The sequence below is a fragment of the Salvelinus alpinus genome, chromosome 1 (assembly GCF_045679555.1).
Source record: "Salvelinus alpinus chromosome 1, SLU_Salpinus.1, whole genome shotgun sequence".
NCBI classification, from domain to species: Eukaryota; Metazoa; Chordata; class Actinopteri; order Salmoniformes; family Salmonidae; genus Salvelinus; species Salvelinus alpinus.
This window is the reverse complement of record NC_092086.1, coordinates 95,577,846-95,603,908: the sequence shown is the minus strand read 5'-3', so window position 1 is coordinate 95,603,908 and position 26,063 is coordinate 95,577,846. Positions and strand designations below refer to the sequence as shown.

Below are 26,063 nucleotides of genomic sequence, written 5' to 3'. Positions count from 1 at the left end.
TACATTTTCATCTTCCAGGAATTGTGTACAGATCCTTGCGACATGGGGCGGTGCATTATCATGCTGAAACATGAGGTGATGGCGGCAGATGAATGGCACGACAATGGGCCTCAGGATCTCATCACGGTATCTCTGTGTTTACTGTATATTTTTGTTCAGTGTATTATAATCCACATAAAAATATCTTCATGGCAAAGTGAAGGTGGCCTAGCCCCTGGAGAAATAGATCATCCATGATAGATTATCACACCACCATCATACTTCAGCAATTCTGCCAAATGCAGTGAGAGAAGTATAATACTTGGGGAGAGACATTCTGATTACTCTGAAATGATATTCTTCTCATGCCTCAACCCACAGATGATCAGTGGCATTTTTTTAAATGTATGGGCTTTTAAACTTCAACCGTCTTAAGAGGGATGAGACGAATCAAACAAATAGTGAGGAATCCATCTCATCCCTTTAGTTTTTTTCCTGTCTCACTTTCATATCGTCCCCTTGGCTCCGTCAACTCTATTACCATCCTACCAACAAATATGTAAGACAAATTGAGTTGCATACACCCAATACCCATCACAATTATGGGAGACCCAATAAGAAAATGAGTCATTTGGTGGTATAATTGGAAATGCGCCTTGCCTGGCCTCTCCGGTCTCCCAGAGGGCTTTGCTCATTTGTAGAGGCACGCTAGGCTGGCTAATTCCAGCGCTAATCACTGACAAACTGCAGCATCAGACCCTTCCTCCACTACTTCTACTGGAGCGGAGAGAACGGGATTGTTTGGAGAAAGTTACGAGGAATTGCTTTGTTATGTTTGGCATGGCTGCTTGTTAGGTTTTTAAGTGTTTTTTCCCCCATAATAAGTTTAAAAACAACAATACATTTAATCACCAACCAACTCTGGGGTGGGTTAATTTCCCTCCATTGGTCAGCAGACAAATCACCTGACAGACATAAAATGGGGATAATAGAAACAACTTTTTATTGATTTATTTTTATTTAATCTTTATTTAACCATTTACAATTTACAATGATGGCCTACCAAAAGACAAAAGGCCTCCTGCGGGGACGGGGGCCTGGGATTCAAAATAAAAAATAAATACAATATAAATATAAGACAAAACACACATCACAACAAGAGAGAGAGTTTGAGTGTTTGTTGCAACTTGGCAAAAAAAAAAAAAATCTGATAGTATCAAAATCACATATTTAAACCTAATGAAGAAAACCGTATCTTCAAGTCAATGAGGCAGATTCCAAACCAGTCAGGTCCATTCTGAACTAACATCTAGACTGGTGCTGTTCATAAGCCTTTAGAGGAGAGGGCCAGACCACAGGAAGAGGCATGTGTTTATCTCCTGGGTTCTGCCTTCTGTTCTGCTGTGCATCTCTCCTACTAGCTCAGAGCATGTCACTGCACCTTCAGAAAATTGTATTTTTTATTTAACATGGCAAGTCAGTTAAGAACACATTCTTATTTACAATGACAGCTTACCCCAGCCAGACCCGGACGACGCTGGGTCAATTGTGCGACCTCCCTATGGGACTCCCAATCACAGCTGGATGTGATACAGCCTGGATTCGAACCAGGCACTGTAGTGACGACTCTTGCACTAAGATGCAGTGCCTTAGACCGCTGTGCCACTCGGGAGCACAATGCGTTCTTCCTGAATAGTGAGCGATACAACTCAGTCCTACACCATCAAGGAGAAAAACATTTTAAACATCACTTTTTTCAATAACAAGAAGCATGGCAAAATTATGATCAAACCTGGCTTCGCCACAGACTTAACATTTTAATGTGACAAAAGAGGAAATCAGCGGATGACGGAGGGATGAGACAGAAAAGAAGGAGAGGTCTCAATCATGCATCGGGAGCAGGAATAATTCCACATTCATGCGTCTCAATGACTTGACGGTACTTGAGAGATAATGCCAGGGACCCAGTTGCAGGATTCCAATTAGGGAGGTATATGCAATAGGCCAGATGAGACAGAGAAGGGTCTTTACGGAGCCCAGTGCCGTCTGATTACGGCCTGAACACAAGTGTCTGTCACTGTCTTTGACAGGCCTGTCCATGACAAAAAGCAAACCAACACAGGCAGGCAGGGAGGGAATCAGGGAAAGGCCCCAGCTGCTCTCAATCTCCATCTCGCTGGGCTGCCTCCTCCTTCCCTGACCAGCTCAGTCATTTCAATCAGTCAAATGTTCCAGCCAAAGTGGCTCTACTCAGATAGATCGGCCAATAGAGCCTAATTTTGAGACAGGGCTAGTTTTGTTTGTGTACGACTGTCTGCACATAGATCACAACTGTTTTCTACATCCATAAAACATAATGTTCAGCATTTACATACAAATGTACAGCATGTAAAGCCTGTGTGCGTCTGTCTGCATATAGAATAGACACTAGATGGCAGTATGTGATGCCACCAGAAGTGACATGTCTCCGTTAATTGTGTTGAGATTATTAGAGAATCAAGGGAGCCAGTTGACCTGTGCTACTCTGGTGCAGCCAGTTGACCTGTGCTGCTCTGGTGCAGCCAGTTGACCTGTGCTACTCTGGTGCAGCCAGTTGACCTGTGCTGCTCTGGTGCAGCCAGTTGACCTGTGCTACTCTGGTGCAGCCAGTTGACCTGTGCTACTCTGGTGCAGCCAGTTGACCTGTGCTACTCTAGTGCAGCCAGTTGACCTGTGCTACTCTGGTGCAGCCAGTTGACCTGTGCTACTCTGGTGCAGCCAGTTGACCTGTGCTACTCTGGTGCAGCCAGTTGACCTGTGCTACTCTGGTGCAGCCAGTTGACCTGTGCTACTCTGGTGCAGCCAGTTGACCTGTGCTGCTCTGGTGCAGCCAGTTGACCTGTGCTGCTCTGGTGCAGCCAGTTGACCTGTGCTGCTCTGATCTGAATGCAGCCAGTCATACCAGAACTGCTGTGGGTCCACTTCCATGGGAAAAGGCAAAGGACCCAACCAACTATAGGTAGCCAGAGGTAGAGTCCCAGAGACATCACTGCAGAACATGAACGGGACAACCATTTCTCCCACACTGCACTGCTCTTTACTGCAGTGGTGTCAAACAACCTATAGTTTGTGTTGGCCAGGGTAGAGAAATAACCACTCCTACAATAGCATGCTATACGGATTATAACCTATTACAAATCTGTGTCCACTACAGCATAACAGTCAGTGCAGGGTCCCAGTCCCTGTATCTGTGTAATGTGTTGTGTTAAAGAGGAGCCTTGTGTTGTTCTCAGGGGGCAGGGAGCCAACGTGTCTGTCAGCCAGCCACAGGGGCTTAATCCCCAATCCTCATTTGAAATGCGCCACCAGGGTCAAGGATTACAATACATTCTGATCATCACCACATAATGCATAAATTCTCATTCCGCCTGAGCTCGGTAAATATCGGCTGGGGAATACTGAGGAGCGCCGGGAAGACAGGGGAGGAGGAGAGGCTCAGAACCCAGCCTAAAATAGGACTGACTGACTGTGTGTCTCTGTGTGTGTGTGTGTGTGTCTCTCTGTGTGTGTGTCTCTCTCTGTGTGTGTGTCTCTCTCTGTGTGTGTGTGTGTGTGTGTGTGTGTGTGTGTGTGTGTGTGTGTGTGTGTGTGTGTGTGTGTGTGTGTGTGTGTGTGTGTGTGTGTGTGTGTGTGTGTGTGTGTGTGTGTGTGTGTGTGTGTGTGTGTGTGTGTGTGTGTGTGTGTGAGTGAGAAGAAACAGGGGAGCTGAAGTGTGGTTGGAGGTGAAGCCTGCCTCAAATCTCATCTCCTATATATTACATGCAGAAATGTGCCATGATGAATGTCTAAATACCTTCTAGAGGACTTAAATGTGCACAGGTGTGCAATGTGCATGAAATGTATGCATGACACTTGTATGTGTGTGTCAAGAGTGATCAAATGCACATCCTTTAGTGGGTGCAGGGACGGAAAAAGTCAGTATAAAATAAAAAGAGCCTACTCACTCATCAGCTCCACCACGTACCTTTATTAATAAACAAACAGCGTTTAGATCCTGCATTGTATGTGGGACCTGTCTGTGACAGCCCCCCTCCCCCCTCACATTAACATTCATGGAGCCAGTGGAGCATTGCGGGCTGCGTCCGTGAAGCCAGCGCAGCGTTGAGATACGGTGGTGGGGGAGAGAGATAAGAGGTCCGGGAGGGAGGGTGATATAGAGGGTGAGGAGGGCTGTGCCGGGGCATTCATTCCAAAAGGTCACCCAGTGTGTCTCTCTGAGAAAGGTCAGTGAACAGCCTGATGCAACGGCCATACATCACCATTATTACTGTAGGCCATTGATTGCTATGGAAATGAGGTGGGCTGTACACACGACAGGGCAAGGTCACGCCATTGGTCAGTTATTACCGCGTTTAGAATACCTGTCATCTCACAGTAAACACAACCTCAGCCTGTACTACCCTGCCTACCTACAGTATGTACTGGACGAGGACAGATAAGGAGGACAGTCAGGGGACTAGCCATCTACTGTCCTCTCTTTCTCCAGTGTGTGCTTGGAATCAATATGGACCCACTAGCAAATGGAAGACTACAACACTCCTGCTATGGCATTTGTAAACTCACATAATAGGACAATCAGCAGTCTACAACTGAAGAACCTGTTCTTCTCATTTAGAAATCACACTGACCAACTACAGACATTGGTAACAAAAAAGCTAAAAGGGGAACAACGTCTGTGTGTGAGTGCAGGAGAGCAGGCGAGCAAAGCAGCATTCAGAGATTTATGGGAGGGTAGCCGTTATAGGGACAGTCATTTCAGGTTTGTGAGTGAGGCTGTGTGTCAGATGGCTGTGACAAGAGGACAGGACAGAGGAACACTGAGCTCTGTGATTTCCAGCCCCAAGATAGAGGAGGTGATAGGTTGAAGAACAGGTCAATATTGGCATGTCAGTGAAAAGTGCTGCCTTTACTCATGTAATGCGTGACCAATAAGAGACTCGCCGTGCGTTATCATTCATGGAGCTGTGGTCGATGGGGGCCATGATGTTCACCAGCTTACTGTGGATGTGGAACCTAGACAGATACGCACGCAAGAACAAACATCATCAAAAATAGGGAATACACACCATTTCAATTATGTTGTATTCTCTGGATACGAGTGTCTGCTAAATGACTAAAATGTTAATGCAATGTACATGTGTGTAACTGTGGTTTGTCCGTTAATAAATGTGAGTATTTGAGTCCATGTGTTAGTTCAGTGTGCCTGCGTGTATAAGATAAACACAGAGAAATACAATGGGCACAAAAGGCCCCAAATAAAAGGCTGACCTTTCCACTTGCAATAAATGGAGAAAACAAATAGCGTAGTTGAAAAAAAATAGTCTATATAAATGGAATTTACATTAACAGATGGGGACATTTTCTATAAAAGATCATTAAAATAACTGAAAGGACATTAGACAAACCGGCATTAGAGGAAGTGAAATCTATTTGTTTTTTCATAAACGAACCAAGGGTAATACATGCGGTCATTGGGGCCTCCACGGACAGAGAAACACAGATTGTTCTGCAGTGGATGCTAAAAACAGACCGACTACACCTAATACTGCTAACGGACATAAATGGAACAAGACGTACATGGAAACAAGGGCACTCAATTATTGTCAGAGTTTTAATGTGGAGAAAAGGAAATATTCTAGTGAATCAATATTTCCTCACATACCTTCGCTGTTCCCTCCACTCAACTGACTTTGCGGCTCTTGCTCGCCTTGGTGGCCACTTTCTTTTCGAACTTACTGCGAAGCTTCTGAATGGCTAGCCATTGTCTGGAAGAGTAGGAGAGGAGAGGACCCCTATCAGACAAAGCCTAGAGGGGTAATCCCAGATCTCAGCACCACACACACAGACGCATGCACACACACATCACTCACCTCCCCATAGCCACCTGGTCGTTGGGGTCTGCAGCACTTGTCTTACATTCAATAAGCACCCGCAGAAGCTGTTTTAAACATAATAAGGTGAGCGGAGGAAAAAGAGACCAAAAGGGGAGACTTAGTGTTTCCTGTGTGTGTGTGTGTGGATATATTTATCCCCCCTGCTCATTCACCAGAGTACAGAGCTCCCTCTCTCCCCCTCCTCTCTGCCCTAGCAGCAAATCCATTCACTTAACCTGGACCTCTTCAACAGCGTCAGCCCAGCAGCCAACCACAGAACCTAGGCCCAGACCAGCCAGGCTCTGCCAGAATGAACCACCGCTGGGCATCAGCCTCAGTTAGAAGAGTAACACAGTGCCAGGACCCCAGAGGATCATCAGCACTGGACCTCACAGTACAACATCTTAATGAGGACAGTTCTCATTGATTCACACTCCATTCACACAACTGACTCTGACTACACATAACCCCACACACAGCCCCACATTACAGGGAGTAGTTTCATTACTCAGCCCTGTTCCTTTGTGTTCCCCCCAGAGATAATAACGTCTCGTCTTGACTGACTGGACCATTTCGTTTTAAAATCGGCCACCATGCAGCCCTCTCCCTGACCCCTATCAGGAGAGAGAGAATCTTCATTAATGTCCCCAATTAACCCCTCTGGCTCTCCCTCTATGGGGCTCTCTCTCTGTATGGCCAGCTTCCAGGCTCTGAGACAGGGAAAGATAGCGAGAATGGGCACTACCAAGTCACCAGCAACACAACATGCACACTACAGTGTGCATGTCCCCATAGCTTTCCTCATCCTTGATCAGGACGTAGGTTAGGAATGTGCATATCTTGCAGTTCCTTGGTGAATGTAACTGTTAAAGCTCCATTGGTGCTACATAATGACTCTAATCCAGTGTGGGAGTGATCGCTCTGTTCACAGACATGGTTAATGACTACGCCTCAGCTGTACTGAGCGGTGTAGAGAGAGCCATTACAGTACTATAGGAGTCAGCATCACACACACAAATGCACAACAGTGATTTATGGCATGCACAGAGTTGCTGACTAAAAAGGTTTCGGTGGATGCAAAGATCAGTCCAGCTCTGGCCTGGTGTGAGAGGTTAACCACATTAAAACCATGTATTACTGGAGTATTACTGGAGCAGGCTTAGTCCCACAGGGAACGGCTCTGAGCTGCACTTCCGGAGCCCTCAGACTGGGGGAGACTGGAATGACAGGACATTGTCCTCTGAAGGACCAACTATAATAACAAGGGCAGTCTTGGTACTTCACGCGACACAATGTAGATCCAGGCACCATTCCCAAGAGCACAGCATCGCTTACTCCTGATATGCTGCCTGTAATACACGTCCACTTTTGTAACAAAATGGAAGTGTGGTATCAAACAATAGATATTTTTAGGAATGCTTCAGCCCTTGTGTGATGATTGTTTCATGCAGAAGGGTTGATATTTACCTGGTGATAGAAATCATCATCATCAAAGATCTCCTCGTCCAGGTCTTTCAGACGTGTGTTAGCTTTCAGCAGCTGCTCTGTCCCCCGAGAGAGAAGAGAGCGGAAGAGGAGGGGAGAGGGAGGGAGGGAGGGGTGAGAACGAGGTAGAGAGGGGGAGAGAAAAAGCTCTCTGTCATGTAGCGATGCAGGAGGTGAAGTCATAAACTCCAGATGTAGCACCCTAGATAAACAGGCTGCTCTCCAGATAAAGTGGCACCTCTGGAGGAGGGAGAGGGATGGCTGAGCTGCGCGGGTCCTAATCTAAAACAACCCCTCTATCTCCCGTAATGTATTTAACAACCTACAAATGCTCCTTGCTTGAAATCATTTTGGGCCGTGACATTGCCTACATTTCAGGTTAATAAAGTTCAGATGCTGCATTTGCTGACTAGATTAAGTTAAGATACAGAGCTTAACGTATCTCACTCAGTTAATGCTGTAACAGATGAACGCTTAACAAACTAGAAGGAATCTGACTGAAGAGAGGGTTTCATGGTGAAAGCTCCCACCAGAGATATATTCTTTAAAGGGCCAATGCAGCTGTTTTTATCTCAATATCAAATCATTTCTGGGTAACATTGAAGTACCTTATGGCCTAAACTCACCAAAGGCGAACGTATGAGGCATGTGTGTGATTTATTTTAGAATGCATTGTTTTGAATTATTATGACCCAACCGAAGTAGGGGGGGCGGGTTGTCCGCTTTCACGTCTCGCTCAATTAGAACGTGTCTCTATTTTTTGCGTTTTATCGCTGGCGCTGCAGTCAAAATTTTTTATTTTAATGTTGTCATTATTACAATTTTTTTTAGCTCATTTGAATTGGGAGAGATAGCTAAGGGTTTAGGCTTTAGGCCAATTCATCCACTTTTGGAAACACAACATTGCTCTCAGCAAAGATTATTGGCGATATGGACTATCCTGCTAGCATACAGTCACTGCTCTGCCTGTCCCATTCTTTCCACCCGCCTCCCTCTGCTTGCTCCACCCGCTCGCTTCTGGTGAGTTTTTAGCTTCTTAGCAAATAGCAATTTCTCAAGCACCTGGGTGAGGATGTTTCTGTCAAACGCCCAAAACCCTGAGAGAAGAGATAAAGAACAGTCAGAAACAATACCTTAACTCAGTTTGTATTATTTTTATTTCACCTTTATTAACCAAGTAGTCCAGTTGAGAACAAGTTCTCATTTACAACTGCGACCTGGCCAAGATAAAACAAAGCAGTGCGACAAAAACAACAACACAGAGTTACACATAAACAAACGTACAGTCAGTAACACAATAGAAATATCTATGTACAGTGTGTGCAAATGTAGTAAGATTAGGGAGGTAAGGCAATAAATAGGCCATAGAGGCAAAATAATTACAATTTAGCATTAACACTGGAGTGATAGATGTGCAGATGATGATGTGCAAGTAGAGATACTGGGGTGCAAAAAATCAAAAAGATAGGTAACAATATGGGGATGAGGTAGTTGGGTGTGCTATTTACAGATTGCCTGTGTACAGGTGTTGGCTTTGGGGATGACCAGTGAAATATACCTGCTGGAGCACGTGCTACGGGTGGGTGTTGCTATGGTGACCAGTGAGCTGAGATAAGGCGGGGCTTTACCTAGCAAAGACTTATAGATGACCTGGAGCCAGTGGGTTTGGCGACGGATATGTAGTGAGGGCCAGCCAACAAGAGCATACAGGTCGCAGTGGTGGGTAGTATATGGGGCTTTGGTGACAAAAAGGATGGCACTGTGATAGACCACATCCAGTTTGCTGAGTAGAGTGTTGGAGGCTATTTTGTAAATGACATCACCAAAGTCAAGAATCGGTAGTATAGTCAGTTTTACGAGGGTATGTTTGGCAGCATGAGTGAAGGAGGTTTTGTTGCGAAATATGAAGCCGATTCTAGATTTAATTTGGATTGGAGATGCTTAATATGAGTTTGAAAGGAGAGTTGACAGTCTAACCAGACACCTAGGTGTTTGTAGTTGTCCACATATTCTAAGTCAGAACCGTCCAGAGTAGTGATGCTAGACGGGCGGGCAGGTGCGGGCAGCGATCGGTTGAAGAGCATGCATTTAGTTTTACTAGCATTTAAGAGCTGTTGGAGGCCATGAAAGGAGAGTTGTATGGCATTGAAGATCGTTTGGAGGTTTGTTAACACAGTGTCCAAAGAATGGCCAGATGTATACAGAACTTGTCGTCTGCGTAGAGGTGGATCAGAGAATCACCAGCAGCAAGAGCGACATCATTGATACAGTTGAAGTCGGAAGTTTACAGTGAGGGAAAAAAGTATTTGATCCCCTGCTGATTTTGTACGTTTGCCCACTGACAAAGAAATTATCAGTCTATAATTTTAATGGTAGGTTTATTTGAACAGTGAGAGACAGAATAACAACAAAAATATCCAGAAAAACGCATGTCAAAAATGTTATAAATTGATTTGCATTTTAATGAGGGAAATAAGTATTTGACCCCCTCTCAATCAGAAAGATTTCTGGCTCCCAGGTGTCTTTCATACAGGTAACGAGCTGAGATTAGGAGCACACTCTTAAAGGGAGTGCTCCTAATCTCAGTTTCTTACCTGTATAAAAGACACCTGTCCACAGAAGCAATCAATCAATCAGATTCCAAACTCTCCACCATGGCCAAGACCAAAGAGCTCTCCAAGGATGTCAGGGACAAGATTGTAGATCTACACAAGATTGGAATGGGCTACAAGACCATTGCCAAGCAGCTTGGTGAGAAGGTGACAACAGTTGGTGCGATTATTCGCAAATGGAAGAAACACAAAAGAACTGTCAATCTCCCTCGGCCTGGGGCTCCATGCAAGATCTCACCTCGTGGAGTTGCAATGATCATGAGAATGGTGAGGAATCAGCCCAGAACTACACAGGAGGATCTTGTCAATGATCTCAAGGCAGCTGGGACCATAGTCACCAAGAAAACAATTGGTAACACACTACGCCGTGAAGGACTGAAATCCTGCAGCGCCCGCAAGGTCCCCCTGCTCAAGAAAGCACATATACATGCCCGTCTGAAGTTTGCCAATGAACATCTGAATGATTCAGAGGACAACTGGGTGAACGTGTTGTGGTCAGATGAGACCAAAATGGAGCTCTTTGGCATCAACTCAACTTGCCGTGTTTGGAGGAGGAGGAATGCTGCCTATGACCCCAAGAAACCATCCCCACCGTCAAACATGGAGGTGGAAACATTATGCTTTGGGGGTGTTTTTCTGCTAAGGGGACAGGACAACTTCACCGCATCAAAGGGACGATGGACGGGGCCATGTACCGTCAAATCATGGGTGAAAACCTCCTTCCCTCAGCCAGGGTATTGAAAATGGGTCGTGTATGGGTATTCCAGCATGACAATGACCCAAAACACACGGCCAAGGCAACAAAGGAGTGGCTCAAGAAAAAGCACATTAAGGTCCTGGAGTGGCCTAGCCAGTCTCCAGACCTTAATCCCATAGAAAATCTGTGGAGGGAGCTGAAGGTTCGAGTTGCCAAACGTCAGTCTCGAAACCTTAATGACTTGAAGAAGATCTGCAAAGAGGAGTGGGACAAAATCCCTCCTGAGATGTGTGCAAACCTGGTGGCCAACTACAAGAAACATCTGACCTCTGTGATTGCAAAACATGACTTAGTACTTGGTGGCAAAACCCTTGTTGGCAGAGGGGTCAAATACTTATTTCCCTCATTAAAATGCTAATCAATTTATAACATTTTTGACATGCGTTTTTCAGGATTTTTTTGTTGATATTCTGTCTCTCACTGTTCAAATAAACCTACCATTAAAATTACAGACTGATCATTTCTTTGTCAGTGGGCAAACGTACAAAATCAGCAGGGGATCAAATACTTTTTTCCCTCACTGTACATACACCTTAGCCAAATACATTTCAACTTAGTTTTTCACAGTTCCTGACATTTAATCCAAGTAAAAATTCCCTGTTTTAGGTCAGTTAGGATCACCACTTTAAGAATGTGAAATGTCAGAATAATAGTAGAGAGAATGATTTATTTCAGCTTTTATTTATTTCATCACATTCCCAGTGGGTCAGAAGTTTACATACACTCAATTAGTATTTGGTAGCATTGCCTTTAAATTGTTTAACTTGGGTCAAACGTTTCGGGTAGCCTTCCACAAGCTTCCCACAATATGTTGGGTGAATTTTGGCCCAATCCTTCTGACAGAGCTGGTGTAACTGAATCAGGTTTGTAGGCCTCCTTGCTCACCTACGCTTTTCAGTTCTGTCCACATAACTTTCTATAGGTTTGAGGTCAGGGCTTTGTGATGGCCACTCCAATACCTTGACTTTGTTGTCGTTAAGCCATTTTGCCAACACTTTGGAAGTATGCTTGGGGTCATTGTCCATTTGGAAGACCCATTTGTGACCAAGCTTTAACTTCCTGACTGATGTTGCTTCAATATATCCACATAATTTTCCTTCCTCCTGATGCCATCTATTTTGTGAAGCGCACCAGTCCCTCCTGCAGCAAAGCACGCCCACAACATGATGCTGCCACCCCTATGCTTCATGGTTGGGATCGTGTTCTTCGGCTTGCAAGCATCCCCCTTTTTCCTCCAAACATAACAATGGTCATTATGGCCAAACAGTTATATTTTTTCATACTTTTCATGACTCTGTACTGGTACCCCCTGTATGTTACTGCTGCTCTTTAATTATTTGTAATGAAAAAATTGTACTAAAATCTATTTTTTACTGAACACTTATTTTTCTTAAAACTGCATTGTTGGTTTAGGGCTTGTAAGTAAGCATTTCACTGTAAGGTCTACACCTGTTGTATTCGGGAAATGTGACAACATTTGATTTGAATCTGGGTAACAATTAATAAGAACCTTACTGTAATAGTTTTCCATTCAAATGGTCAAAGAGAAACAAAAATAGCTTTTTAGCAAAAAACTATTTCTCAAGCAAAAATGTTGTTAGGGGCTGTCTGATAGTGTTCTTAGTGGAGAGGGGGAGGTATATGTAATCTTGAACATTAGCTGTTATTGGCAGAGTTTTTATATCAATTTATTGTTTTGGTACATTTTACCCCTTTTTCGTGATATCCAATTGGTAGTTACAGTCTTGTCTGAACGCTGCAACTCCCGTACGAACTCGGGGAAGGCGAAGGTCGAGAGCCAAGCGTCCTCCGCAACACGACCCCGCCAAGCCGCACCGCTTCTTGCTTAACCCGGAAGCCAGCCGCACCAATGTGTCGGAGGAAACACCGTACAGTTGTTCGCCACCTCATGGGTCTCCCGGTCATGGCAGAGAGGTTTTGAACTCGCTTTGTTATTGGTCTATATCAACTTATACCGCCTGGTGATGTCAGCAAATGTATTCACACTTTTTCAGTGTTAGTTTCATCAGCTGTTGTACAATATGATACAAAACACAGGGAAAAAAGTTTGACTACACTGGGCCTTTAAAGCCGGAAGTAGGTTGAAATTCAGAGCATTTAATGTTAATCAGGAGAGTGGTTCATGTAGCAGAGTACAACGTGTGCTGTCTGTGGGTGTGGAGGAGAGACAGTGCTGACCTGTGTGCTCCCCAGGTCGTGCCCAGGGAGATGGGCCTAGTGTCTGGGTTCTGATGGAGCAGCTGGTCCTGTAGCTCCAGTGGAGACTCTGGAGAGCCTTCAGTGCTTTGTGACCTTACAGAACATCATAGAGAGAACATGCTGTCAGGATGTAATATACTAACAGAGAGATATGGGAACCAAGAGGGTAAAGATAGAGGGAAACATGCTATGAATATGGTGTTGTCTAAAGTAAACTTAACATTGGTCTTTGTCAAACTCTGAAATGACAATTAGTAGTAAATATGATTACACAAGACCCTGCTAGGTAAAGTCCCCCCTTATCTCAGCTCGCTGGTCACCATAGCAGCACCCACCTGTAGCACGCGCTCCAGCAGGTATATCTCTCTGGTCACCTCCAAAGCCAATTCCTCCTTTGGCCGCCTCTCCTTCCAGTTCTCTGCTGCCAATGACTGGAACGAACTACAAAAATCTCTGAAACTGGAAACACTTATCTCCCTCACCAGCTCACAGATTACTGCACCTGTACATACCCCATCTATAATTTAGCCCAGACAACTACCTCTTCCCCTACTGTATTTATTTTGCTCCTTTGCACCCCATTATTTCTATTTCTACTTTGCACATTCTTCCACTGCAAATCTACCATTCCAGTGTTTTACTTGCTATATTGTATTTACTTCGCCAACATGGCCTTTTTTTGCCTTTACCTCCCTTATCTCACCTCATTTGCTCACATTGTATATAGACTTATTTTTCTACTGTATTATTGACTGTATGTTTGTTTTCCTCCATGTGTAACTCTGTGTTGTTGTATGTGTCGAACTGCTTTGCTTGATCTTGGCCAGGTCGCAATTGTAAATGAGAACTTGTTCTCAACTTGCCTACCTGGTTAAATAAAGGTGAAATAAATAAATAAATAAAAATGAATTAAGGAAGTATGAGTGTAAATGGCATAACGGTGCAAGTCAAATCCTCAATATTAGCTGGGTGGAAAAGGGAAAATAATAAAACAAAGTTATACCGCATAACAATAGAAAATATAACTTCACTTGTCAACCAATCTACAGAAAGTATTCCCCTCAAGCATAAAATGTTTTGGAGCAGATCTGCCTCGGCTGTTGTTAGTCCACATCTCGTCAACATCCATTAAAACATACCACAAATCTTCGAGACTTTGCCCTCCAAATCACAGGGTGTAGGAAAAGAAAGGAGGTGGGGAACACTTATGATTCCTTCCTCTTCAACTTTAATCAAAAGTACACTGGCACGCTGGAGCCCCCTCCCTCCCTTTCATAATAATGGGCCGCTAAAAATTCAGGAGGCAGGCTCCACATCAATCACTCGCCAGATTTGAGTCCAATGTAATAAATATGCAAATGAAGAGAAGCCAGTGTCTCGTAGCTTTGAGATCAGCGCGGGGAGAAAGAAAGGGAAAAACTGTATTAATTGCCCATGGCCAGAGGAATCCTATTACTGTGGGCATTGATTATAAAATTGTGTGAGTGATTTTCATGAGGGAGGTGGACTACCATCACGCCTTGAGAAAAATAGTATTAGAAGACTCACGACAAATCTGTCAGGTTTAAACAATAATGAGAGAAAAGCAAACTAGCGTTTCACATATGATTCCACTGTGGAATTAAGGATTAAGATATTCTTATAAGAAAAGACAGAAAATATGATTTCGTTATGACAATCTTCCTGTAGTGATGTTTTTACCGACAGCCAAGCCTACTTCAGATTCTAGTCACATAGTTTGAATTATTTTCTACTCACCAAATACTAAACCATAACACTAGCTCCAGCCTTGTCCACCAAGATTAAAAATTCATGTTTCAAATGCCATTGCGTTTAAAGTAACTTATTTTACGCACTAATAATCACTGCATATGCAGGCAAGCAATACTAATTTTCTAAATCTGTGTCTGGGAGATAACATGTCTAGACAAAACATTCAGTATTATCACCACATCATTTATTAACTTTGTAATGTGTGTTTTTGTGTAATTTCCATTTTTTCTCAATTTCCCCCTGGGGATCAACAAAGTTAAATTAATTTAATATTCTTGGTAGCTGTAAAATAAAATGTAGTTTAAAATATAACCAGAAACAATGCACTCACTATTCTTCAACGCTCCAGCAAACTCTGCTCCACCCCTCTTCTTGAACTATGGGAAGGTATGTGTTTGTGGCAGCTTATTGGCTGTCAGAAGAGCTTTCTGCACTTTAATTTGCCCCTCAAGTAGCTGGTCCCAAAGAGCTGTGAAGATTCAATAAAATAATGACACGGTTGTCTACTGAGAAAAATAGATGATAATATTTGCTTAAGTTGGTTCATCATTGTGAAGAATATACACTGCTCAAAAAAATAAAGGGAACACTTAAACAACACAATGTAACTCCAAGTCAATCACACTTCTGTGAAATCAAACTGTCCACTTAGGAAGCAACACTGATTGACAATAAATTTCACATGCTGTTGTGCAAATGGAATAGACAAAAGGTGGAAATTATAGGCAATTAGCAAGACACCCCCAATAAAGGAGTGGTTCTGCAGGTGGTGACCACAGACCACTTCTCAGTTCCTATACCTCCTGGCTGATGTTTTGGTCACTTTTGAATGCTGGCGGTGCTTTCACTCTAGCGGTAGCATGAGACGGAGTCTACAACCCACACAAGTGGCTCAGGTAGTGCAGCTCATCCAGGATGGCACATCAATGCGAGCTGTGGCAAGAAGGTTTGCTGTGTCTGTCAGCGTAGTGTCCAGAGCATGGAGGCGCTACCAGGAGACAGGCCAGTACATCAGGAGACGTGGAGGAGGCCGTAGGAGGGCAACAACCCAGCAGCAGGACCGCTACCTCCGCCTTTGTGCAAGGAGGAGCAGGTGGAGCACTACCAGAGCCCTGCAAAATGACCTCCAGCAGGCCACAAATGTGCATGTGTTTGGATAAACAGGGATTAGCTTGATTAACAACAATGCAATTTCTCCATTTAATAGCCAAAAAAACAGCCCACTTGAAGATGTAGGCCTAAGCTATTCTATGTTACATGCTTATTGTAATTAAACGTCTACACATGATTTGACAATACACAGCTGAGCATAGATTAAATTGGAAATAAGGAACCTACATCAATCTATTAAAGCTACGGTATCTTGTTCACCAGCAATGTGTTATGGTAATAATTATAGGAGACATTAACAAGATTATAAGAGAATCTAGTGTGGCGTGAGAGGCACATTTACTTGTAGTTTATTTTGAACTGAATGATGGACAGTTACTAAATGTAAAGGTGTCCCTTGCAGAACCACAAGAGGGCAGAATTCTACAAAATACCATTTTCAAATGCAGTGCCTTGATGAAATTGCTTTTGAAATACACTGCTCAAAAAAATAAAGGGAACACTAAAATAACAAATCCTAGATCTGAATGAATGAAATATTCTTATTAAATACTTTTTTCTTTACATAGTTGAATGTGCTGACAACAAAATCACACAAAAATTATCAATGGAAATCAAATTTATCAACCCATGGAGGTCTGGATTTGGAGTCACACTCAAAATTAAAGTGGAAAACCACACTACAGGCTGATCCAACTTTGATGTAATGTCCTTAAAACAAGTCAAAATGAGGCTCAGTAGTGTGTGTGGCCTCCACGTGCCTGTATGACCTCCCTACAACGCCTGGACATGCTCCTGATGAGGTGGTGGATGGTCTCCTGAGGGATCTCCTCCCAGACCTGGACTAAAGCATCCGCCAACTCCTGGACAGTCTGTGGTGCACCGTGGCGTTGGTGGATGGAGCGAGACATGATGTCCCAGATGTGCTCAATTGGATTCAGGTCTGGGGAACGGGCGGGCCAGTCCATAGCATCAATGCCTTCCTCTTGCAGGAACTGCTGACACACTCCAGCCACATGAGGTCTAGCATTGTCTTGCATTAGGAGGAACCCAGGGCCAACCGCACCAGCATATGGTCTTACAAGGGGTCTGAGGATCTCATCTCGGTACCTAATGGCAGTCAGGCTACCTCTGGTGAGCACATGGAGGGCTGTGCGGCCCCCCAAAGAAATGCCACCCCACACCATGACTGACCCACCGCCAAACCGGTCATGCTGGAGGATGTTGCAGGCAGCAGAACGTTCTCCACGGCGTCTCCAGACTCTGTCACATGTGCTCAGTGTGAACCTACTTTCATCTGTGAAGAGCACAGGGCGCCAGTGGCGAATTTGCCAATCTTGGTGTTCTCTGGCAAATGCCAAACGTCCTGCACGGTGTTGGGCTGTAAGCACAACCCCCACCTATGGACGTCGGGCCCTCATACCACCCTCATGGAGTCTGTTTCTGACCGTTTGAGCAGACACATGCACATTTGTGGCCTGCTGGAGGTCATTTTGCAGGGCTCTGGCAGTGCTCCTCCTTGCACAAAGGCGGAGGTAGCGGTCCTGCTGCTGGGTTGTTGCCCTCCTACGGCCTCCTCCACGTCTCCTGATGTACTGGCCTGTCTCCTGGTAGCGCCTCCATGCTCTGGACACTACGCTGACAGACACAGCAAACCTTCTTGCCACAGCTCACATTGATGTGCCATCCTGGATGAGCTGCACTACCTGAGCCACTTGTGTGGGTTGTAGACTCCGTCTCATGCTACCGCTAGAGTGAAAGCACCGCCAGCATTCAAAAGTGACCAAAACATCAGCCAGGAAGCATAGGAACTGAGAAGTGGTCTGTGGTCACCACCTGCAGAACCACTCCTTTATTGGGGGTGTCTTGCTAATTGCTTATAATTTCCACCTGTTGTCTATTCCATTTGCACAACAGCATGTGAAATTTATTGTCAATCAGTGCTGCTTCCTAAGTGGACAGCTTGATTTCACAGAAGTGTGATTGACTTGGAGTTACATTGTGTTGTTTAAGTGTTCCCTTTATTTTTTTGAGCAGTGTACATTCTTCCTTCCTCCCTTCCTATTTATTTATTTTTATTTAACCACGCACGTCAGTTAAGAACAAATTATTATTTACAATGACGTCCTAGGAACAGTGGGTTAACTGCCTTGTTCAGGGGCAGAACTGCAGATTTTTACCTTGTCAGCTCGGGGATTCGATCTAGCAACCTTTCGGTTACTGGCCCAACGCTCTAACCACCTGCCGCCCCAAAAGGGTGAGCATGTATCTGATTAAATAAGTAAAATCAAGGTTACTACCTTATCGTTTCACCAATCCAACCTTATCAGATCAATTCCAGGGATAGAAGGAAAAAAATATGCATTTCAAGTACTTGAACCCAAACTACCAGCTCTCATCCAACTTTCTAGACAGGTTCCTTATTTCCTTTTCCCTGTGGTCAGTTGCATTGATTATCCAACATATATGTTTATCATTATTATAAATGACACATTCATGTTCCAACTCACCAGAACCTTCGATCTCCTTTAGCATGTCTTTACGAGAGGTTGCCTTGGCCAGGTACCGTTTGTCTGTCTCTTCCAGCAGAGTTATAGGTTTCTTCCGGAGCCCACTTAAGGCAACCACATCATCACCACCACCCTCAAATGCCTCTACCACCTTGGCTTTCGTCTCTGGGAGGTATCCAAACATTAAGATTGAATGATTGAAAACTGCAAGTTTATAGTCATATCTGATCAATATACAAAGTGGCTGGCAATAATAGCTTACTGTTCAGGATCAGAATGTTACAATTAAATCAGAAGAATTCTTCAGGAGAAAGACAAGTCAAGTGGAAAAACTGACAGGATATTGCCCCTCTCCATAAGGTCATGTCAATGTTGATTTGTATCTTCAGCATCGAGCCGACTTGCTAGCAATGACAATGAATATAAGAGGTTTGGAGAGATAAGAATACTAGCTAGTGATAATATTAAAATTGTCATCATAGCTAGCTAGCAGCACCAGTAGCAGAATCATATGTTATTGGAACTGGTGCAGTGGGTGTTCATCCTACAACGTGCTCAGTTTGAAAACCTCACAACAAATACATGTCTAAGTGGTTGGTTGCCAGTACTGCATCATAATCGTTTATAGAGGTGTTTCGTGCTTTCAGTGTACTACTAGCCTGTTAGCTAACTGGCTAGCTTAGTTTTACATGCTACCCGGCGTGTGTGTAACGAGTTGATACATGAAAACGGAAACATTGTCCTCAAATCGAAAACAAAATATACCTATAAAACATTACAAATCGTGTAAATCATTATCATCCCCTGGATCCGTGAACTTGGGCAGAGGATTTAATAAATCCTCGAGCTGTTGTGATTTGTAGCCAGCCATCGTTCCTTGCACTCACAACTCACACGTTTTAATCCCTACGTCATCAAGAGGCGACTCAAAGATAAAAATAGATTAACGAAATAGATCTGCTACAATTTAACTTCAAGCAACCGGGGGTTGTTGTTTGGGCTATTGATTTTGGATTATTAAAATAATTAAACCAGATAATGTCGGGTGGACGAATACTATCCGACGTAATTGTTGTTCAGCATAATACACCGTAAACCCTGCAGGTAAAGTGGGTTATAATATATGGTAAATGAATAATATACTTTATATATGTTGTAGGCCTACTTCAATAATTAGTGCCACAGGGTTGTGAGTGCAATTTTTTGGTGCCAATTCATACATGTAGGATCTCATTATCATATTTAAAAAATCTTATTGCATTTGAGATTTATGTAGATCTACCGTTATATCATATTTTCTTAATTTATAGGCTTGATCTTCCTCTTTCCAAACTCTAATCCCCTTATGGGAGAGGCCTGTACCTGCTCAGACATCCTCATGTCAATTTATCTGATGATGGAGAGCTGAGCAGCATTGTAGACGTGGATGTGGCCCTCTGTGTACTGTAGTCTAATCAGTGAGTGGATTCTGTACATCAGACACACCCAATGTCAGGGATTTAAATAACATAACACTAGGGCCTAGGGGCAGTTGGGTAAACTGTACTTTAGGTCGACTGTTTAGAAATCAAGAAGTGTGCAGAAGGTGTGTTAGAAGTGAGTGAAGAAAGAACAGTAGCGTCCATCTTTTCAACCTAAAAATGTCCACCCCTTTATCGTTAAAAATGCTTGCAGTTTTTTTTTACATGTTTTATTATACAGTGAATGGTCTAATATGCACTAGAGGTCACATAATCATATGAGAGTTGATATTTCAAGAATATAGCAGCTGCTGGTAACATATTTGACCATCAATGTTTAATCATTTGGACTTTCATGTAAAGACACAAAATAAAGCCGTTCGGACACAATAGACAGCCTCATTATATAATTAACTATAATTTAACACATTCTGTTAAAAATGCTACTATGTTTCTTGTAGTATGTTCAGCAATTGATGACGCAAAGCACTAACGAATTGTGCTTTTATCCTTATTTGGCAACGGTCTATTTGTGTTTTTATATGTTCTTCGAAGTAAACACAATAATACAATCTAGCACAGTGAGGAACCATGACCATAATATAAATAGAATAAATACAAAAGTTTGGTTTGTTGCTTGAACGATGTTCACATCTGAATCAAGAGGTTTCAAACAATGCTCATATTCAAACCCCTGAAGTACTGTAAATATATACGTAAACAGTTGACTGTTCTACTGTATGTCCACCTCAAACCATTGTCCATCGATTTTTAGAAGGTTGACTTCATCTTCAAATTCAAGTTATTTTCAATTAAATAAAAGATTATACAACTTTTTAAAGTTTTCCTTTTGAAGGCAAACTCTCTAGGATTTGGCAAAACACAGACATATACAGAGAAACAAAAACAAAATTGAGAAATAAGCACGACTACCAAAGCCATCATAAAAGCTTTAGGTAAAAAAAAAACATTTTTATCTGATATGGTAGACCCTCTAAAGCAAAAGTTCTGCTGAACGCTTATACAGTATTCACCATTATATGACTGGTTTGGAGTCTGCACTGTTACTGTGTGAATCTTTAAATAAAACTGCAACAATCAAAACAGCAGTAAAGGTAGTTAGAGACAAGTAATAAATTAAATGCGTATATATTATTATGTATAAATTAATTGACGAATAAATAAATAAATAATATAAATAAAAAGGGATACTCGCTCAGGACTTCAGTTGCCTCCTAAGTCAATAGTTAGCCTTGGCTTCATAATGTCCTGTGGGCTACCAGACAGTGCCTTCGCTCATCTCTGAGGAGGGGTGTGACAATTGGTTGCTGTATCCACTGCCGTTGATGGACAGTGAGGTGAAGGGTGTGCTGACGCCACACATCTCACTGGAGATGCTGTGCATTGACCCGGGTCCGTTGGGCTCGGGGCTAGGCGAGTCCGCTGGATGGTGAGATATGATGTCAGTGAAGCACTGCACCTCACCAGATGGGTGGTGCCCAGCCAGGTGATGGTCCATGCCCCCTAAAGGGGTGCCAGCGGGGCCAGAGGAGAAGCCTAGGTCCACTGGGGTCTGGGCCTGCAACAAGGGGGGGCCTTGGGTGTAGTACTCAAAATTTCCTCCAGGTCCATAGTATTCACTCTGATAATCTACAAACATATACACCAGAATTATTATGGGAAATGCTTATGTGGTGAAAATAAAAAATATAACAAAATGTATTGTACCGGTACAATGAAACTATAGGAATGCCATTTAAATTACCAAAAAAAGTACAACTATTACATTTCCAGTAGTATAAAGGGTTAATTTGCCATAATAGTGATTTGGAGGATGACAGTATTGTAATTAGACTTAAAACAATGACAACTATTGCCTATTTTTTCTCTTATTTTTTTCACTTCACCCCAAGAATGTTTAAATGTAATTCATACAGTAAGCCTAGACCTATTGCCATTTTTTTTTATGCAATAAAACACCTGTGAATTATGAGTGAAATTGGGAATTTAAATAAGGTAAAAAGGCCTGTGCATGGCGCTCATAATCAAAATACATTTCGGATGATCTTTAAACACAAATGTGTTATTTGGGTGGACCATGGTGAATATAAAATACCTTACCACCATAGTATGAGAAATGGCCGTTGGGGATCAGCTCCCCGGGTTCGAGTCGGTCCACCAGAGTTCTCATTCTCCTTGGACTGCGGAAGAACGAGTGCCTTCTCGCCCCCAGCGCACTCAGCTGCTTCATGCGCCGCTCTTTAGACCGCCGATTTTGGAACCAAACCTGCACACCACAAATTACATGGAAATGGCTGATTGAAATTGAGTTTTCAGCCCCGGTCAAATATTTATTTTGTGCATCAGAAATGTGTGCAGCATCTCGAGGTCCCAGATCTGATGACATGTTGTGAAATGCCCTTTTAATAACCATGACGTGATTAGCCTATAGGCCTATACCTCTAAATGGGTCCTTGGCTCAACTGTCAAATGTTTAATGATCTTTAACCCAGTTTAGCGTATGTTTCGTGAATACCAGGGACTTAACAGCCAGGGACAACCCCCCCACCCTTTTACTCCACAATTGCCACATTCTCGTAACATATGCTAAAGCCTAATAGTCCAACATATAGCCGCTATTTTCAAAATGAGAAAACAAAGACCTTTGCATTGATATGTATAGACTATAGATAGCCTAGAGGTCATGGTGTGAAAACATTGTGAAGTCATGACAATATGTGCATCTGCACCACTTTCGTGGTAAGCAATCTGCATATCTTGCCATCTGCCATTATTGACCTAGGTGCCATTGAATTGAAAATACTTTCTCACAGACCCGTATAAGAATACTGAAAATAAGCATATTTTTTATTGTTCGTGTGATACAGACTTAAGCGAAATGGACTCTTACCTGGATCACTCTCATGTTGAGACCTGTCTCCTGCGCCAGCTGTTCTCGAATGTGTCTTGTGGGTTTTGGCGTGGCCGTGAAAGCAGCTTTGAGGACCTCAAGTTGCTTGGCTTTTATAGTTGTTCGAGGCCCACGTCGTTTCCCCCCTACGTTCTGCTCATCGTTTTCATTGCTACCCACCTCTTTATCAGATAAAGGCCCGATTTCCGAATCTTTACCATCATCCTGTGGGTCTTGGGAATCTGGAGATAGACTTGGGTCACTGCAGGTCGTGACTGTGAGATGAAAGAAACACGAAATGAAATGACTTTAAATGTATTCTTATGACTTTATAGCATATTCATTAACGAATATACAAAAAAGAATCGACAAGAATACCATATCATTAGAGTATTATTAGGCTACTATTGGGCCAATTAATATTGTTATTATTAGTATTATGCACTAGACATATTAGCCAACTACTTTTAGACATATTATTATTGGTGATGATAACATGAATTAACAATCAATTCTAATACCCATAATAATATTTTAATCGTCATCAACGCTATTGTTTAGATTTGTACTGTTATTAAACCTATCAAGATACTGTTATCATAACTGTTCCCCCCGCCCCCCAAAAATATATATTTTTTATAAATGGAATATAAAGCAATAGCAAAAAGTTGAAAATAATGATTCACAAGAGGCTATAGAATTATATAGAATATACATATATATTAACGCTTTATGGTTGAAAATTGGGATGTGGTTCAAGTCATGTTCCATACCTGAGAGGAGGGTTGTGTTCTTTCCGTTGCTGTTGCTTAGGTAGTCCTCTTTACAAACAAACTTAAATTCATCTAAAATGTACATTTCCTCTCCAGTAGATAGCTGTTTGTTACACATCATGCACGTGAAACAGTTCAGGTGAAACACTTTGCTCTTTGCTCTTCGAACCAAATCGTTGGGCGAGATTCCCTGGGCGCAACCTCCACACTTTGTGCCAAATCTCCTAAAAGAAAGAAAGCAAAAATAAATACCATCATTGATCAAACAAAGCAGGGCTGACAGTGTACCAGCAAATAGCCACAGAAAATATTCACATCAGATTACCAATAACATGAAAATATTATTGCCAACATTATAGATGTTTACACGAAGGGATACGCGTTTTTCATGAAGCAAAATATTTAATTTTCAGTATTTTGATGCTTAATATATTTTTGATGAGATTCGAAGTGAATATAACTATATATATACATTTCGTAGGCTTTTTCTTTTCAAGTTTGTTTGTGAATCTGTAAATGACATGTTGGGCCTGCACTAGCTTCACCGCCACTATATTCATTTTACGTGGGCCTATTCACACAGATAACCAGTTATTTAGCAACCATAAATATAAGATAAGAATTATGTTTTTTAGGCTAAATACATTTTTATAAATAAATATAAATGTATCTTATATTTAGGCCTAGGTTTACGTGTTGCAGAACTCTTAAAATAAACTATAATTCAAGAAAGGCCACGCCGTTTATTATTAGGTTATTGAATGGCGAGAAGTCAAACATGCATAAAAAAACGGTCCATTATTGAAATATATCCTATTTAATGCTTGAAAATAACAAAGCCACAGTTAAATGTTCAATGTTGCAATGTAGCCTATATTTATGTAAATAGTTTTGTATTTAAATAGTTAACAAACGTGTGGACTGGAGTTCTGTGATTGCAGTATTGGTTTTCTCAAGATGATTTATTATTCAAATCCACTTATCACATTTTCACTAGAGTCTCAGCAAACAAACGGGTGTGCGCCGACTGATTGAACGCAGAATACATTTCCGTCAAGAATCCTGGCATAATTTTAATCCCCGCGGTTTGTTTGACAGCCTTTCCTTGTAAACAAAGGACGCGTTTCTTTAATCCGTCACAGAACATGGTGATATATGCTTATAATGTATCAGCTTTTCCTGGATCACCACTCATAATCTGGGTTTCCTGCCTCTGGTTTGTTCAAATTATGTCGCTCATGAGGATAGATTAAACAAGATTGACACGAGGCCCTGTTGCAAAAAAAAACAATCTTGCAATATAATTTTTTTATGATAAAACTTGCATTTCACATAATCTGTTGTACATTTGCATAGTTCTGCTTAATTGGATACCCAGTAGAAGCTAAAGCTCTTCCGCACAATACTGAAAGGCATGTGCCCAGTTGTGCTTACCTAAAAAAGTCGTTTTTGCAGTACAGTCTCCCTTCCCGTGAAAAACATTTTTCTGTCAAATTGCATTTACAGTCACAGCACTGTACGCACTTGATGTGCCATGGTCTGTCCAGAACATTGAGTAGAAACCTGTCCAGAATAGGTCTTTCGCAGCCGGCACAGTGAACCATATTTGGATAATTCCAGCTATTCCAAGTGAATGTCTTTCTGTTTTGTCCCAAACGAAAGCGATGTGTCTGTCTCCTTAGTCGCTTTGTTGATTTAGAGAATGACCTGCTCTAGTCCACTCCTACAATCCAGGGGATGCAGCTCATTCAGACGAATCTCTCAACAATGAGCTAGCATCATCATATCCCTTGAGCTCAAATATCATTGCATTCCTCCTGCATGGACAGAACAAACTTGGCTATAAAAAAAAATGGTATAAAAAAAACGAAAATGAACAATTAACTTATCAAAGTGAATACATTTCACAAGCAAGAATGCAAACTTGAGAGGAGCAAGGCCTCTGCTTGTCCATCAATATGAGCCAAGAGGTGCGATAGTAGGCTAATGATTTTGTGAATCTGAACAAGGCATCATGCCACTACAATTACGCACGAATACATAACTGCCACACAGCCAAATAATTATTGCCAAAGCCGAAAGTTAACACAAATATGATAAAAATCTGTTCAATTTCTTGTCGATTCTGTCATAATCCTTCTATTCTTCGAGTATGATGCACTCTTTAGTCCAAGCTTCAGTATCCGTACCTCTGAAAGCGCACGAGCTAGCCTTATTAGGAGCCTCCTGACGTCATGTTGAATCGACACCTATCAGCAGCTTGCTGTTGGAGTGGCAATTACTATGCCCGCTAAACTTGCCGGACGGACCCACTAAGGACTAGGGAACAGAGAACGACTATTGCCTCGTATCTTTGAAACGGTCGTATTGTTTTAGAAACTCGTAAATTCCAACTCGATACAGCAGGCATATAGCATATTCCAGGTGGAAGCGGAGCTAGGGTCTCCGGATAGGATACATTTAATAAGGTACAGTATTTCATGAAAACAACAACTTTTCTTGTAGTTTATAGTCATTTTGGCAGAGGAAACTAAGTTCGTTTACATCTAACATTATTCATC

The 26,063-nt window shown here is 42.4% G+C and overlaps 1 protein-coding gene and 1 pseudogene across 2 annotated transcripts; both read right to left on the bottom strand.

Moving 5' to 3' along the window:
• Window positions 1-3,864: 3,864 nt before the first annotated feature.
• LOC139566670 (protein AATF-like) lies at window positions 3,865-19,229 on the bottom strand (annotated as a pseudogene).
• Window positions 19,230-20,133: 904 nt separating this feature from the next.
• On the bottom strand, window positions 20,134-25,704 carry LOC139535422 (LIM/homeobox protein Lhx1-like). 2 transcript variants are annotated; one of them, XM_071334829.1, is made up of 5 exons: window positions 24,937-25,704; window positions 23,503-23,726; window positions 22,730-22,971; window positions 21,940-22,105; window positions 20,134-21,468 (listed from the first exon to the last, which is right to left on the bottom strand). In XM_071334829.1, exons 1-5 carry the CDS (start codon window positions 25,104-25,106, stop codon window positions 21,095-21,097), a joined length of 1,176 nt encoding a protein of 391 aa, XP_071190930.1. In that variant the 5' UTR covers window positions 25,107-25,704; the 3' UTR covers window positions 20,134-21,094. The 2 variants fall into 2 exon arrangements, with proteins under 2 accessions (XP_071190930.1, XP_071190920.1); XM_071334819.1 differs by having other exon boundaries at window positions 22,730-23,004; window positions 24,937-25,703.
• Window positions 25,705-26,063: the final 359 nt, after the last annotated feature.